The sequence below is a fragment of the Bos javanicus genome, chromosome 8 (assembly GCF_032452875.1).
Source record: "Bos javanicus breed banteng chromosome 8, ARS-OSU_banteng_1.0, whole genome shotgun sequence".
Taxonomy (NCBI): domain Eukaryota; kingdom Metazoa; phylum Chordata; class Mammalia; order Artiodactyla; family Bovidae; genus Bos; species Bos javanicus.
The window spans coordinates 42453872-42470002 of NC_083875.1; the positions used below are offsets into that span (position 1 = coordinate 42453872).

Consider the following 16131-nt stretch of genomic DNA (forward strand, 5'->3'; position numbering starts at 1 on the left):
ATGAGTTAAGAAGCTTTTGGTTTGCAAAGCTTTGGGGGATTACAGGATTGTGGCCTTGTAGTCTATTTCCAGCCATGACAGTTAAGTCCAGTTCAGTATTATACTTTCATAAAGGGAACAGGGTGAGCTTGAAATCGTCGACACCCAAGGTTCTTTTAATGCTTAGGCTAAGCTAAAGCCAATGATGCCTCAAAAAAAAAAAAAAAAGTTATAAGTTGAAGCGCTAGGCATTCTCTAGTTCAGGGTCTATTTGCTCAGAAAGGTGAAAAGTCAGAATAAATGGGATTTTTAGTGGGTTCTTCAAAGTCACGGGGTTCACGGGAATGCTTCTGCAGCACTGAGGTGGTTGAAGTCAGGGGAAAGGCTATGACAGTCTCTGTTTCAACCAGTATTTCTTTTCAACATTGAAATTTTGTGTAAGAATTTGGAAGGGTCCTACAGCTTTAAGAAATCAAACAGCTGGACTAGACCTGGGTCTCCTCTCAGCTCTAATACTTAGGGTGAATACCCCTGCCTCTGGGCCAGGGGGTTGGAAGTCACTTGAACCTAGTCATCCATATGGCTGTTGACATTTGTAATGACTGAATGCCCAGAAACACTGACGATTCCCTTGGTTATGTCACACGGTTGATAACAGACTCGACAAACGGGAGCCTTGCTTATTACCTAAATAGGTAACGTTGTTACCCAGATATGCTGGCATTTCACTGGCTCCAAGAAACTCAGAGGTTTTCATGCATTTAACAGGCAGCCTGCTATTGTTGTCTAATTGTCCCTGCAAGGGTTAATATGGAAGAGCAGTACATAAGCTTTGGGAAAAAAAAACTGTATAGATCTTACAGTAAATGCCAAGCCTTCCAAATGGGCCAGAGTTCTCTGCAGGGCTCCGAGTGGCACCTTTGCAGGAGCAGTCCAAAAGAAATGCCCACAACAAAGAGATGTTTCTGTGTCAGGCTCAGACAAGAACTTCACTCTGTACAGAGGGGCTGCGGCTGCCGCACTGCTGGAACTAGCAGGGCCACATGTTCCCATCTCTCACAGGCCTCCCGTTGCTGAGCACACGGTGTTATCATCCCCTGGGATTTCTTCAGTCCATTTGTTTTGGCACTTCTGGGGCCGCCAAGGGCATTTATTTTTAGTCGAGCTCACTTCTACCGCTTGCCACTTGAACGCCAATCTTTCTATTCTTAGGCTAAAACTCATTTTAGGACAAGTAGCTTTCCAAGTCAGCAAAGAAGTTTTCCTCCAGGGTTAGTAAGAAGAACTGAGAAAGAGGGTCTGAGCTGTGTTTTGGCCTTTAAGTCAGTCTCTGAGAATCAGGAAGTGAACTCGCTCAGTCGTGTCTGACTCTTTGCGACCCCGTGGACTGTAGCCCAGCAGGCTCCTCCATCCATGGGATTCTCCAGGCAAGAATACTGGAGTGGGTTGCCATTTCCAACACTGTGAAATAATTAGGTTAATCCTTCTGATTCACTCAGTCCTACAGTTCAATTGTCAGTTTCCCTGTTTACAGTGGATTGAGATGATCTTGAGAATCATGGATAAATAACTTTTTTTTTTTTTTTTTTTTTTACTGTTAGCCAAACACTACTCTAAGACCTCACTCTTTCAGTTGATTTAGCTCTCCAATACTACACTGTCAAAACTACCATTCCCCTTTTACACATCAGGGAAGCTGTTTGGAAAAGGGAAGGACAGTACTTGCCAAGATCACCTTGGGCAGAACTAGAATTTGAACTTGGGTAGTCTGGCTCCAGATACCATGTGACTGAGCATGCATACCAAAGAGCGCACCTGACCGGGACCACTTCCTTCCAGAATATTCTGCTGACTTGTGATCTGGATAGTAGCGTCAGTTTAAATTAATCCAGAATGAGGTAGTATCACTTGTCAGGCTGACCCTATCCTAACACAGCCTTATAGTTGAGACAGAGCCCTCGCTTCTTTCCCTATTTTGATTAAAAAAAAAAAATGCTGCCTCAGTATCTCCAGGTCTTTTCCTAGAGAACCACAGTGCTTGGATTTCTGGTCTAGAATGAGCAAAGGCCCTCCTGATACATTTGGGAAGTTATTCATTTTGTGGGTGGGAAAAGTCAGTGTTTCTCAAGGTCAAGTTGGTATCAGAAGACTGCAGAGGACTTGTTAAAACAGCATGCGCCCCCACACCAGAGATTCTGGTTTAGGAGGTCTAGTGTGGGGCCTGAGTTTGCATTTCTGTTGAGTTCCCAGAGGATGTTGATGCTGCTGGTTCCTGACCACACTTTGAAACCACTGCGGGAAGGTCAGGAGGCTAAGATTCTACCCACGAGCCAGTGACTACTTCGACCACTTCGTTCTCAGTGTTGTACTCTACAGTACCCACCCCATAAGCCCTTATGCACATCACTAGGTGGGCATACGTGACAACAGTCAATCGAACAGCAGACATTATGATGTCATCCCTGACGTAAAGCCTTTATGCTATTAGGTAAAGTCTACCCAGATACCATGAAGGCATGTGCAATGAAGAGGTTCTTCTAAAAATCCGTCTTCCCCTCCTCCTGTGCCCCATCTCTGATTGACCCACTGCTTACTCTAAATCAGTAGTTCAATAAGGAGCCCAGATCCTTCTCCCCTGGTATTCTACCATCAAGCCCTAGGTGTGTCCAGGCTCTCACCTAATCTAAATTGATCTCCTGTTCCTCTGCCTCCAGGCTGCCATGCTTTCTCTTCATATCAAAATGGTGAATCAGGCAGCCGAGGAAGGCCTGGAATGCCAGGGATGGGATCACTGGCAGGCTTCTCCACGGCTCTAGGATTGAGTCTGGTTCCCTATCCATTTTCCCCAGCTTTTCCATCTTGCTTACCACCCCACTCAAATGTCATCCTTGAATGATATCTACAAGTCTTTTGTTGACCAACTTGGGGGTGGTTTGGCTGCTTTCTCATCATCTCCTGTGCCTGTCACATAGCTCTCACATACTGGGATGTACTCACCTACCTGTTTCCATCTCTACGGATGGAGATCCCTCAAGGCAGGGCCTGCAAGGTGTCTTTGTATCTTGGGAACTGGTGCCTGACATCGAAAGATTCTTTAGGCACTAGTGGGTATTCCCTGACACATCTGCTGATTTATTAGTTCACTAATGAAACTGGTCTGAACTACAGACTTCTCACCCTACCCACAGCATTCTTTCCAGGTTTTCTGAGCTTGAAACCAAGTGTGAGCAGTTGTTTTACTAGTTAGAATACTCTGAAAGACTCTTAGATTTCAAAGGCCACAGTTCCCTACAAGAATACTTTCACTTCATTTTCATGATACTTAATCATGCAGCATCAGCAGAATGAATGTGTCAGGGTAGGTACACCAGCCTCATTTCCATGTGAGCAGAGAGGGTCCAACACAGCGTGCAGGGAAAGTTAGCAGCAGCGCACTGTTAGAAATTTCAGGGATTTTTATCTCTGACAGATTTTAGCATTCTTTGGTAATGCTGGCAGGCATACACTGTCAGTGGAGTCCTATCACCTTTGTAGGATCATCTGCAGGGATGGAATGAGAGTCTAAGTTTTTGGTAGTTTCTGAGAAATTTCATAAGCTGTGGCCCACATGATGTGTGGGACCTCCAGCAATTCTCAGCTGTTACCTGCCTCTTTTATGATTAAGTCTTAACCACTGGGTCTGCTTGCTCCCATCCAGAGCTTCTATCCAGGCTGTCTTTGGATCACGAATTTCCTGGTTTGACTTCCCCACTAATGAAAGAGGAGCCCAACTCCCTGGTCATTGTGTCCCCTATGTCTGGTGCTATATGGCATATGGTGGGCACTCAATAAATGGAGGTCATGTGGTTTTGAGCAGATGGACAAAGAAGGCTGGCATCAATCTACCCCTACTTAGTGAATCTACAGATCAGTTAATAACTCAGACCTTGGTAAGGTGTCTTAAGAAAACTAAAGATGAGAGGCAGTCTATAAAACAGAAACCGTATTTACTCATGGTATCTGGGGGAAGAATTATAACATGAAGTATTTAATTTCCAAATGTCTATCACCAAGGTTTTTATCATCTCCCTTGCTTGGCAAATTGCAGGTCCCACCAGATACCCTACCCCACTCCCTACCACAGTCACCACATCAAAATATATAAAGGCAACCGGGCAGTAACGCCAACTCAGATGACCCAAGTGGGTGGCAAGGTCAACCACTCTAGCCAGTGGTCCTATCTTACAGTTCTGTCCCCAAAGTTATCTCTTTAAATACAGGGCCATGAATACCCTTTCCCTGCTCCACCTACCCATGTAGCGTTTTTAAAGTACAAAGTGGGCAAAGGCTCTTTAAGCAAAGCGTAAGCCATTTCTAGCCACATCTCTGTATTTACTCTCACAGCATCCAGCAGGCATTCTCTTATTAATTTAGAGTCCACAATTAGCCAACAGGCCCAAACTTTTTCAGGAAACTTCACATGAAGAGGAAAGTGTGCTAACTTTATGGTATCACCATAAAGTGATTTCATTTAGTCCCTGCAGTGCATCTAGTCTATCTAAGCATCATAATGTATCTAACAGTATCTAATACCATCAGTGAAAGTGAAGTCACTCGGTCGTGTCCAACTCTTTGCAACCCCATGTCCATGGGATTCTCCAGACAACAATACTGGAGTGGGTTGCCATTTCCTTCTTCAGAGGATCTTCCCGACACAGGGATCGAACTCAGGTCTCCTGCATTGTAGGTAGACTCTTCACTGTCTGAGCCACCAGGGGCTCAATACCATCATTAAGCGGTATTAATGATGTTTAGAATTTCTCTTGCAAACCAACAGAAGAACTTAGCGAAGAGACACCAATTTAGACTGAAATAATGCACAGAGTGAAACTGAGATAATTTTCAGTTACAAAGCCAGATTTTCCCAGAACTAAGTCATTCTCTGCCTTTTGTTGTTTGTTTAGCGACTAAGTCATGTTTGACTCTTTGCAACCCCATGGACAGTAGCCTGCCAGGCTCTTCTGTCCATGGGATTTCCCAGACAAGAATATGGGAGTGGGTTGCAGTTTCCTTCTCCAGGGGTTCTCTGCCTTTAAGTCCTATGAAAAGCTATCAATTTCCAGATTTCCTAGCCAGACAACTCTTTAGATGGGTCACACAACTACCCTGGACCATTTACTTCTGCTCATCAGGTACATCTCATCCATCACCTCTGCCTAACATATTCTTGGACTCTTTGTCATGAAAGCAGTCTCTGTGCTATGACCTAAGCACAGACAGGAACAAACTAAGCAATTCAGAGTCTAACCACCTGGACAGCAGCTATATTAGTCCATGCTGAGAAATGTTTCTAAGGCAGGAAGTTTGATCATAAGCTTATGGTCCTTATCATAGTCTTTTAAGGGATTTAATTTGCACAGACTAGTATGTGAAGGTGGTTTTCCAAAGAAAGGTCAGTATCCAAAGTAAATTTAATTATGACTTGAAATTGTACATGTGACTGCCTAAATTTGATCATTATTCCCTCTACTGAGAGGAAAGACTTTATTCACATTCTGTAAGCACTAGAAAATGGTCTAAATAGTTAATCTCCATTATTTCTAGACTGTGCTCCACATCTTCTGGTGTCAAGATCAAAACCTGAAGCCATACAGCTGGAGGGCTATGTGTTCCCTTAATCTTATGGCCATGTTCTGCTCTAACAGTTCTTGCTCTTGATCAGTTTGACACTCCTCCTGGAACAGAAGGGGCTTGTGACTATTTTTCACCTCTTCTAGAATTGTAACAAAATTACTCAAGTGAAATGGAGTTTACAGTTATCCGATTTTTAAAAAGGCAGAAGCACTTCTTTTGAGCATGTAGGTGGCTAATTAAAATATGCAGTATGGTTATACTGATGTCCTGATATTTGGCAGCTCTACTGAACTTGGCCTTTTATATACATGCTTTAGGAACCTAGGGACTCAAACAGTTTGAGCAAAGAATCAAAATGACTCAGGGCAGGTAGGCAGGTACATAGCTAGATGTCACGTGAAGTGGGCAGTGGGACGATCTGGGGGACAATGCTGCTCCAGACCGCTGCTGGCTGTCACTGCCAAGGAAAGCTTGACTGGTGACACTCCTTGAAAGAGTCCCTGCTCACATGCTTACTCTAATCTAGTTGAAGACTGTAGTCATTGTCACATCTTCTCTTGGTGCTATCTGGGTAAGTCAGATTTATTTTTCCCCAGCCCTCTGTTCTCCTATCCCTTCAGGCACTTCCAATCTCACCAACCCACTCCCCACAACAGAAGTTCTATCTGCTCTTTTGTTGGTAGCTAGCCCGGGGACGGCGGAGCCTGGTGGGCTACCATCTATGGGGTCTCACAGAGTCAGACATGACTGAAGTGACTAAGCAGCAGCCATATCTGAAAAGCTCTCACAAAACCTTGGTTCTCCTAGGCTCTGGCCTTAATGAATATATGGTACTCCAGACCCTAATCTTGATTATCTAAGCTGGAGGAAAATGTCCTACAGCTCCCAGGGTTGGTTGGTTGGTTGGTTTTTTCCCCATATGGGGTATACTCCATTATTTAGCCTAACTTAAGTTTTTTTGCCAACGTCTTTGAGCACACCTCCCTTGTCCTCGAGTATTTTAAACCCGCATCATGAGTATTTTGGGGCAGATTGTAGAAGACCAGGGTCAAAAAGTCAGCCCACATGCCTTGGAGCTTTGAACTTCAGACAGGAGCCAATCTGGGTTAGTTCAGGTCAATATCTACCTCAGCCAACCCCAAATTTCCTCCAGTTCAGAAAAGATGTGTCTCCTTTCCTTTGAAGAATTTAAGTTTTGCATGGGCTTCTATTCTCCACTGTTCATGGCTTGTCACGTATTTCATATGTGACCTAGGGAAGCAAAAGGGATGCTCACCTACCTGATACAAGGTGAATATATGGCTTCAACTAACTTACTTTGACAATTTAGGTGAATTCCTAGCATTCTTTAGGATAAGGTTAAACTCCAATGAAAAGTTATTATATCTTAAAAGAATATGAACAGAACACACAGCAAAAATGAATCATCTCTCCTACCTTCCTGGAGCACGATCAGTAGATTCTGGTGTATCTTAATCTTTTGAAATGATATGAAAGGTGTAATGCAAGTCATGGCACTACTCTGAGAAATCGTTTAGGAAGTTAGTATTGCTCATCCATTAATGATTAATGTTAGAGTCTGAAAACTTTCATAAGCAGGGCTTTTCCAAGCTCTGTCTGGATACACATCAGAGGCCATCTTCACTACACACACGCCTTTTTCAAGGAGCCCAGGCAAGTGAAAGAGTTTGAGAGGGCAGTCCGTTGGAGCCTGTTCATTTTTCACGTTCCCTTAAAGATAACATTTCTCAAGCTGCTAAATTACCAGTCCGTGGAGTCACGTGACCAATCTAAACGTGATCCGGCTGCCAGCCAATCGCAGAGTGCAGGCAAGCCCGTCCCAGCTTCTCACGCTCGGGACAGTCAGAACCTAAGGGCAGGGGGGCATTTGGAGACTCAACTCCCCTCTCTCCAACCCCCGCCCCACGTTCTGCTTGAGGGACTGCTTGACCACACACTTTAAAGTTCGCTCTCTCTTTAGGAGACTCGTGACTGCAGGCTGGCAGGCCTCCCAAGCCACCGGGCGACAGGAGCTAGGGACTCTGGAGTGGGTACTTAGGGCGCGGGCTGTTTTCCGTCCCAACTTCCCAGAGCTGACGAGCCAGCCCCTTGGTGTCAGGTCGAGATCGCTTCGGGGACCCGCCAGGATTTTCACCAAATCCTCTCAGAAGGGCTTGCTGTAACCTGCCTGGGAAAGTTGCGCGGCCGCAAGTGGGAGCGTGGTTGAGGACAGGGCTCCAGGCCCAGTGCGGTAGACCCTGGGGACCCGACAGCAGTACCCCCACCCCCTGCAAACCACAGTCGTACACCAGCTCTCCCAGCTCCCGCGCTAGTCCCTCTGATCTATTGTTTAGAATGAGGACTAATTACAGTGGCCAGATTAGGACTCGATTCCTCTCGAGGAAATCTCACCGGGAACGAGGCTCAGCAAACTAACCTGATTAAGTCTCCGTTCCACTCCCCTCCCCCGTTCAGCTCTCCTGGAGACCGGAGAGGTTTACGATTGCGGCCCGAAGAGTGGAAAGGGGAAGAGGGGAGAAACATCTAGAGGGGAGTCCTATTTCAAGCCTCACTCGTCCTCTAACCCTCACTCCAGAGGCGGCCCGGTGCCTGGGGAGTCGCAGTCCGGGTGCGCAAGCTGTGCACTTCTCGCCGCTCGCCGGAGACTCTCGGCCGCAGCCCACCGAACGTACGCCCCTTCACCGCCGCTGGGAACTCCAGCGCGGGTCGGCACCCGGCGCCCCGCGTCCCCAGAGGCGCCCTCCCTCATCCGCCGCCCACTCCCAACCTCCCTGGAAGTCGGAGGAGCGTGCCCGGGGCTGCAGCGCACGTCTCGGCCCACCCGGCCCTCTGCCTCCTTCCTAACACTCCGCCTGGCAGAGGAGATACAACCATTGTTCAATGGCTTAGAAGCCCGCATTACCCATCCCCGGCCCAGCGGAGTGAAAAACGAGACAGAGCAGAGGCTTGAGCAGAAAGAGCGGAAGGGAATGAAGAGTAGTTCGGGAAAGGCGTTAGGACACCCCAAACCCCACTGTCCCCCCACCCCCCCACACCAGCCCGGCACCAAAGAGCCGCGGTGCTGACAGCTCAGAGGCGCCACCAGGGTGGGGAGGGAGAGAGAGAAGGCGACAAGAGCGGAGAGGCGCCTCCTAGGAGGGGGGTGGGGGGAGGTGGGCAAAAGGAGACCCGCGCCTTGGGGCCCCCTGGCGCCCCGGCTGGGTCCCGGCAGCCCGCTGAGGGGCGCGTCCTCACTCACCGGCTCCGGTGGCGCCGCTCTCCCGGGGCGCCCAGCACAGCGCGAGCAGCAGCCAGAGCGCCCAGCGCGCGGACGTGCCCATGGTGCCCGCCTGGATGGTGCCGCCGCCGCCGCCGCCGCCGCTCGCTCCGCACAACAAGTTACCAGCCCTTCGGAAAGGAGGAAGGAGGTGGGGGCGGGGAGGGAGGAGGGGAAGGGGGAGGAGGGGAAGGAGTTCGAAAGGGGGGGAAAGGGAGCAGGGAAGAAGAGGGCACCCCCTCCTCTACAACTTGCACGATCTCCGCCCCCCCTCACCAGCCAACCCACCCGCCTACCCACCTCCCCGGGCTGCAGCGGCAGTGCGAGCCGAGCTCGCGGGCAGAAAATAATGCAGGCGCTGCAGAAGAGCGGAGGGAAGAGGAGGGGAGAAAGGGAGAGGGGGTGGGGAGCCGAGAGCGGAGAAGACAGAAGAGAGCGGAGCCGGCCGCGGAGAACCCACACTGGCGGCGGCTGGAGCGCGGGGTGAGGAGCGAGGAGGGGGCAGGAGGGGGAGTGGTCAGCGGGGAAGGGGGGGCGGGCACGGCGGCCTCAGCCCTCCTCCCCCTCGACGCGCTCCTCTTATAAGCTCCCGGCCGGCAGGTGCCTGCTCCGGGGGTGTGTGTGAGTTTGCGTGCGGGTGTGAGCGTAAGTGGCCGTGGCCGCGGCCGCCGCTGCCACCCGGACTGCTCCCGGGGCCCGGCTGCTCCGCGCGTCCGCCGGGAGCTCACGGGGGCCCGGGGCGGCCGCTGGTTGGCTCGCGCACCGCCCTCGCCTCCAATCCCCGGTGCCTGCCCTAATTTCCTGATCCATGGAACCTGCCGCCGCAGCTGTGCGCTCCCTACAGTCGTTACTGTACCTTCCCGGCAGCCGCCAACAGTAAATGCAGCAGCAGCAGTTAGCACTGATGCAACTACTGAGGCTGTTGCCACCGCCTTCTCACTAACGGGGCTTACAGCCCGGGGAGGGGGACTTGCAGCTTCCAGGGGCAACAAGCATCTCTCTATACCACCCTCTCCTGCTCCCCAAAGAGAGGCTGGTACTAGGAGGCTGGTAGGTAGCTTCTTCCTGGGGTCTCCTCTCCATTTCAAAGTGATGAAGAGGAGTGGATCTAAACGTTTGGGGTACTCTGGTGTGGGGTTGGGGCCGCTTGTCTCAGTTGAACGCTGAGATGCCATTTTTGCTTGGAAAAAAAAAAATTCAATGTGTCTTTAAGTGGGAGCGTGTGTGTAAGGAGAGTGCTTGTGGTTGTGGTTTGTCCTCTGTAATAGAGGGGGACTAAAATAACCCAGCCTGGGATGAGGAGGAGAGCTGCACGCTAGTACAGCTCTCCATTCTCCCATCAACGATTGTAGTTAATTGCTAATTGCACAAATAATAGTTGGAAGGCCTGTAATTAAAAGCTTAATCGTTTCTTGTTTGGGGGAGGGGAAACCCGTAGGTTTATTCTTCTTGATATAGTTTGCAACATTCAATTACAAGGCTTACGGAAAGAAAAAAGGAAGCAAAGGCAAGACTTCTGTAAAGGATTGAATCCTGTTTTGTGTCTGGCAATACTGGCTTTTTTTGTGTACTTTGGTTTTCTTGCTCAATTTCCCCTGCTTGTCCCTATCTAACCAGACCGAGAGGACACACGGAGCTATTTCACCTTCTTAAATAAAGGGTATGTATACATATATATGTGTGTGTGTGTATGTGTATACATACATACATATATATATATATATTCAAATTTATTTGGGGCTGTGCTGGGTCTTCTTTGCCGCACAGCGGTTTTTTCTCTCGTTGTGGTCGTGGGCTTCTCCTCGCGCTGCCTTCTTTTGTGGAGCAGGGGCTCTAGGGCACACAGGCGTTAGTAGTTGTGGCACACCGGTTTAGTTGTCCCCCGCCCCGCCCCGCCCCGCCCATGTGGAATCTTCCCAGACCAGGGATTCAACTGGTGTCTTCTGCATTGGCAGGCGGCTTCTTTACCTCTGGACCACCAGGGAAGCCCTGAGTTTATATATATTTTTAAAAGTTTTGATCTCCAGTGACTCAAACTCTGCCCATTTCAGTAGGACCAGCTCTGACTATTCTGTTGATGATATGAGAAGTAGAGGGGTCCTGCCTCGCTGCATTCCTCTTGTCTTGGTGCTCCAGGGTATTTGTCAAGGCTAACATTAGATGGGATATTTATTAGAAACTTACTGTATCCAGGGGATGGAGAGGAAAATTCCAGGTCAGAGTATACTTTACTGGGACCAGAAGATACCCAGATTGTGACTGGTCAACATGAAGGGGCTTAACTCTATGTATCGGAAGAGACTTACACACAGTTCATTCTGAACTCTATTTTGCTCACCCTTGGTTATACATTTGATACAAACTGCAGCAGCCACACTTGTGGTGCCTGTGAAATTGAGCTGAACTCTGCTTTATGCCATTAGTAGTAAAGATGCATGCAAGGCATTAAGCGGTGATGGTAAAAGAGGCGTGTGGCAATTCCAATAATCTCAGGGTTCTGAAAGACCATGTGATAGTGAGCTACGTCACTGACAGGAGAGAAAAGGTGGTAGAGGGGATGCATGGAAGAAATATGAAAAGGTACAATGTTAACATAGTTATGCGGCTTTTAATATTTTATTAATACTCAGAGCTAAATATATATACTATAAGATGAACACTGCTGCTGCTGCTGCTAAGTCTTTTCAGTTGTGTCCGACTTTGTGCGACCCCATAGATGGCAGCCCACCAGGCTCCCCCATCCCAGGCAAGAATACTGGAGTGGGTTGCCATTTCCTTCTCCAATGCATGAAAGTGAAAAGTGAAACTGAAGTCGCTCAGTTGTGAACACTAATATGGTATAATAAGATTTACCTCTGACAAATACGTTATACTTTCTATATCTCCAAAAGATATAAACAAACTGTTGGTGAACTTAGCTGCGGCTCTATGTGCAATCCTGCGGCTCTCTTGTTGAATCCAAAGGAAGCATAACTTTGACTGGATGTGTCACTTGAGCAAATCTCAGTACCTCACTGTGCCTGCCTTCTGACCTACAAACGGAACACAAAACCAGCTCACATAAAGTCAGAGTGCTCTGTGGCCTCATGGGCCAGCTCTCTGCAAAGTGCTGATTACTGGAAGGATGGGTTGTAAGGAAGAGTGAATTTGATGAACATAGAAAGTAACCAAATAACCAGAGATGAATTTTTCATGAGTGAAGACAGGTATAGTTGAGCTAGATAGGCTCAGGGAGGTTGATGCTGCTGGATTCAGAGCCTTCAGGTAAATGCACAGGCAACCCCATTCCTGCAATCCACCATATTCATTCATTTGTTGAAGCAACACGCACTGAGCATCCCTGGGTAGCAGGTACTGTGCTAGGCAGTGGGTATGCAGAGATGCTTCTTGGGTGAAGCTCAGGATCTGGTGGGGAGGCAAAGAAACTGCCATGATTGTAATACCCTATGCATAGCACACGCTTAGGCTTCAAGGTGTTGTAAGGTTAAAAGGAGAGAGTAGCTAATATGACTGGCATAGAAGGGAATCAGAAAAGGCTTTCCAGAGCACTTGTCTCTGAGCTGAAATCATATTTTTACCAAACAATTCCAGTTTTCTTTACTAATGGTCACATGATAGGATTGTACTTTCTGGCTCCCATAGAGTTAGGTGGGGCTGAAAGACCACTTTTGGCCAGTTTTTTGTGAGCAGAAGTTCTAAAGTGCCACTTCTGGCCTGGAGCATTTGATGGGACTTGCATGAGACCTTCTCTTTTGATCTGCATGCTGACCAGAAGTGCTCAAGAAGTGGCTGCTCCATGAGCCTGGTCTCTGAATGACTAGATTGAGTAGTTCTCTGCTGTCTGCATGTCTCTGGCCATGGTCATATAGAGTAGAGGTCAGTAAATGGCCAGTGACCTGTTTTTGGATGACCTTTGAATAAGAATGGTTTTTACATTTTAACAAAGAGTTATACAAAAAAATGTAGAAGAAAATGTATAGCATATATATTTAGCTCTGAGTATTAATAAAATATTAAAATGCAAGAGATTGCACATTGCTCCCAAAGTGTTAAAATATTTACCATCTGAGTCTTTTGAGAAAAAACTGGCTACCTCCTGACACCGAGTGAGAAGTAAACCTTTGTTGTCTTTATTTAGTGAGCTTTTCTTACCTCAGCACGACCTCTTGTTAGCTTGAGTGGTACTCTGGGTGAAGGAAGACCCTGGTGCATGGAGGGAACAAAGGCAAAGAACATCAAGTGCTGAAGGAAATTCAAGGGCTTCTGAATAGTTCCATGTTGGGGGGCCAGTTGGCTAACAGCGAGAAGTAAGGCTAAGGAAGAAAGGCAGGGACTGGATTATGAAAATGTGTATGTAATGCCAACACTTTTTTTTTTTTTTGCCTTAAAAGTATCTTTTTATTTATAAAAATGTATTTGTTTGGGCTGTACCGGGTCTTAGTTGTGGTGTGTGGAATCTTTAGTATGAGGCATGTAGGATCTAGTTCTCTGACCAGAGATTAAACCCTGATCCCTACATTGGGAGCACAGAGTCTTAACCACTGGACCACTAGGGTAGTTCCCCCAAAATCTCTTTTTTTTTTTTTTTTCAATTAAAGTGTAGTTGATTTTGGAGAAGGAAATGGCAGCCCAATCCAGTATTCTTGCCTAGGAAATCCTATGGACAGAGGAGTGTGGTGGGCTACAGTCCATGTCACAAAGAGTTGGACACAACTGAGTGACTGAGCACACACACATAGTTATTATAATGCTGTTTTAGTTTTAGGTTTACAGCAAAGTGATTCAGTTATACATATATATATGTGAATACATGGATATTCTTTTTCAGATTCTTTTCCATTATAAGTTGTTATAAGATATTAATTAAATATAGTTCTCTGTGCTGTATTATAGGCCCTTGCACATCTATTTTTTTATATAGCAATGCATATCTATTCATTCCACACTCCTGATTTACTTATGCCCTTTACTTATGCCCCAGCCCCTTTCATGCCAACATTTTTGACTTGACCCTGTAGGCCATGGTGAGGACTTGGGATGGGTTTTTTTTTTCCCCATTTAAAAAAAAAAAATTCTTTAAGTTATACAATTTACTGTGGAGCAATTATAAAATATAGAGAAAAACTACTTTTAAAATATACTTTCAGAACCCAGAGGTACTGTTAACATGTCTATTTCTTTTCTTTTAAAAACATTTTTAGTTATATCCTCAGGTCACAGGATTGTATTGACATTATTATAATTGGTTCAGTTGTGCTTGTTTTTACTTGTTGATTTTACTTTTGCAAAACCAAAGACCAGTATTTGTGAGCCCAGTACTGCCTCCAAGAAATAGAATATTGACAGTAACAGACATCTATCCAGGTATGTCCCCATCTCATAAGCCTTCTCCCTGGAGTGAAACCACTATCGTGATAGATTGTGATGCAATTCTGGACATTCAGTGTGTTTTAGAAAGTTCACTCTGGTGTGAAGTGGTCTGTTGAGTGACTCCTTTGGGAAGCAGGGTAGAATAAGACTAGAGGAAGAACAGTTAGAGTCTCTGGTAGTAAGGGAAGACACTGAGAAAAGACAAGAAAAAGCTATTACTTGCAGTCAGAAATACTTGCATAATTCTTTCATGCGATTCACACCCCCCTCCCCAGTTCTCTGAATGTAGCTTTTAGAACAGTATTTTCCAGGCATGATCAATCCATAAGAATCCCTGGCAATGTGTGTTAAATGTGTAGATTCTCAGGCCCCTCTCTCGGAGACCCTGACTCCATAGATCCAGTATGGAGCCCAAGAAGCTGCATGTGTAACCTTGCTCCAGGCGACTCTTAGGATCAGCAATGATTAAGAAACCTTCCTAGAGAGTGTCTTCTTCAATGCAAGTCTTAACTGCCAAGTAGTTTTACCTCTCTCACACCTGTATGTATACTGCTACTGCCACTGCCAAGTCGCTTCAGTCATGTCCGACTCTGCACGACCCCAGAGACGGCAGCCCACCAGGCTCCCCCGTCCCTGGGATCCTCCAGGCAAGAACACCTGTATGTATAGATTTGGCCAGTTTTCCCATGGATGGTGGGTTAGGGCCCACAGGCAATGGGAAGGTTAGTGTTGGGTTTTTCTTTTACTTCAAACCCTGGAAACTAATAAATACAGGTCATCTTCAAGCCCTCTTGCTAGACTGAAGCCCTGATTACTGTGTTTTGTACCTCATAGCCTCACCATAGGAAGTAAGAAGTGAAATGAATTGTCCCTTTTGGAGCATTCTCCTTCTAAAGTATTCTGATGGTAACTTTGCAGACCTCCACCACGCCATTTTCTAATTGTGTGGAGGCCAGTGAATTAAATGGAACTCACCCCTCTTTAGGCTTCCAGGTAGGATCTGCTGGTTTTAAACCAATGGCTTATAAATTTTAGCTTTCGTGAGAGTCACCCGGAGGACTGGTTAAAACACGAATTGCTAGGCTCCATCCCAGAATTTGTGATTCAGCCTGTCTAGGGTAGAGCCAGAGCATTAGCCTTTCTAAAAAGTCCCCCAGTAATACGTCACTGGTCAGAACCATCACTCGAAATCCATCAGCATAACTGCCCTCTTCAGCTGCTGCTAAGTCACTTCAGTCCTGTTCGACTCTGTGCGACCCCATAGACGGTAGCCCACCAGGCTCCCCCGTCCCTGGGATTCTCCAGGCAAGAACACTGGAGTGGGTTGCCATTTCCTTCTTCAATGCATGAAAGTGAAAAGTGAAAGTGAAGTCGCTCAGTTGTGTCCGACCCTCAGCGACGCCATGGACTGCAGCCTACCAGGCTCCTCCGTCCATGGGATTTTCCAGGCAAGACTACTGGAGCTCGTTGCCATTGCCTTCTCTGCCCTCTTCAGCTACTGTTATCAATTCAAGGGCCTCAAGGAGTCATCCTCTAGCCTTCTGGCCACTCCGATTGGATGCTTCAGCCCTAAACACGTTACTCTAGGCAATCCAGTTATAATGAAGCTCAGGATTTTTGCTTGATTAGAGAGGCACTCTTTTTTTTTTTTTCCTTTTTACCAACTTATTTTCTTAAACCTTTCCCCAATATTGTTATTTCTGTTATTTTTAACTTTTATTTTATATTACAACATAGTTGATTAACAATGTTGTGTTAGTTTCAGGTATATAGCAAAGTGATTCAGTTATTCATGTACATATATCTATTCTCTTTCAAATTCTTTTCCCTTTAGGTTATTACAGAATATTAAGCAGAGTTCCCTGTGCTATACAGTAGGTTCTTGTTGGTTA

The 16131-nt window shown here is 46.7% G+C and overlaps 1 protein-coding gene and 1 long non-coding RNA gene across 18 annotated transcripts in view; one reads left to right on the forward strand and one right to left on the reverse strand.

The window, feature by feature from the left end:
• VLDLR (very low density lipoprotein receptor) overlaps positions 1 to 10059 on the reverse strand; it is a 32672-nt gene extending 22613 nt beyond the window's left edge. For both annotated transcript variants that reach the window (XM_061425424.1, XM_061425426.1), the window contains exons 1-2: positions 9170 to 10059; positions 8852 to 9000 (exon numbers count right to left, since the gene is read on the reverse strand). In XM_061425424.1, coding sequence (XP_061281408.1) covers positions 8852 to 9000; positions 9170 to 10044 — 1024 coding nt within the window. In that variant the 5' untranslated portion in view covers positions 10045 to 10059. The remainder of the gene's footprint in view (positions 1 to 8851; positions 9001 to 9169) is intronic.
• The window catches only part of LOC133252648 (uncharacterized), a 279302-nt gene that overhangs the window by 72057 nt on the left and 191114 nt on the right, over positions 1 to 16131 (forward strand). For 12 of the 16 annotated variants that reach the window (XR_009738029.1, XR_009738033.1, XR_009738025.1 and 9 more), the window contains exon 1: positions 9833 to 9919. The exons of 1 other annotated variant lie outside the window; for it this stretch is intronic. This is a non-coding gene — a long non-coding RNA (uncharacterized LOC133252648). Of the gene's footprint in view, positions 1 to 9280; positions 9353 to 9829; positions 9920 to 16131 lie in introns of those variants that run through there. 3 more of the 16 variants (XR_009738024.1, XR_009738026.1, XR_009738023.1) reach the window with 3 other exon arrangements.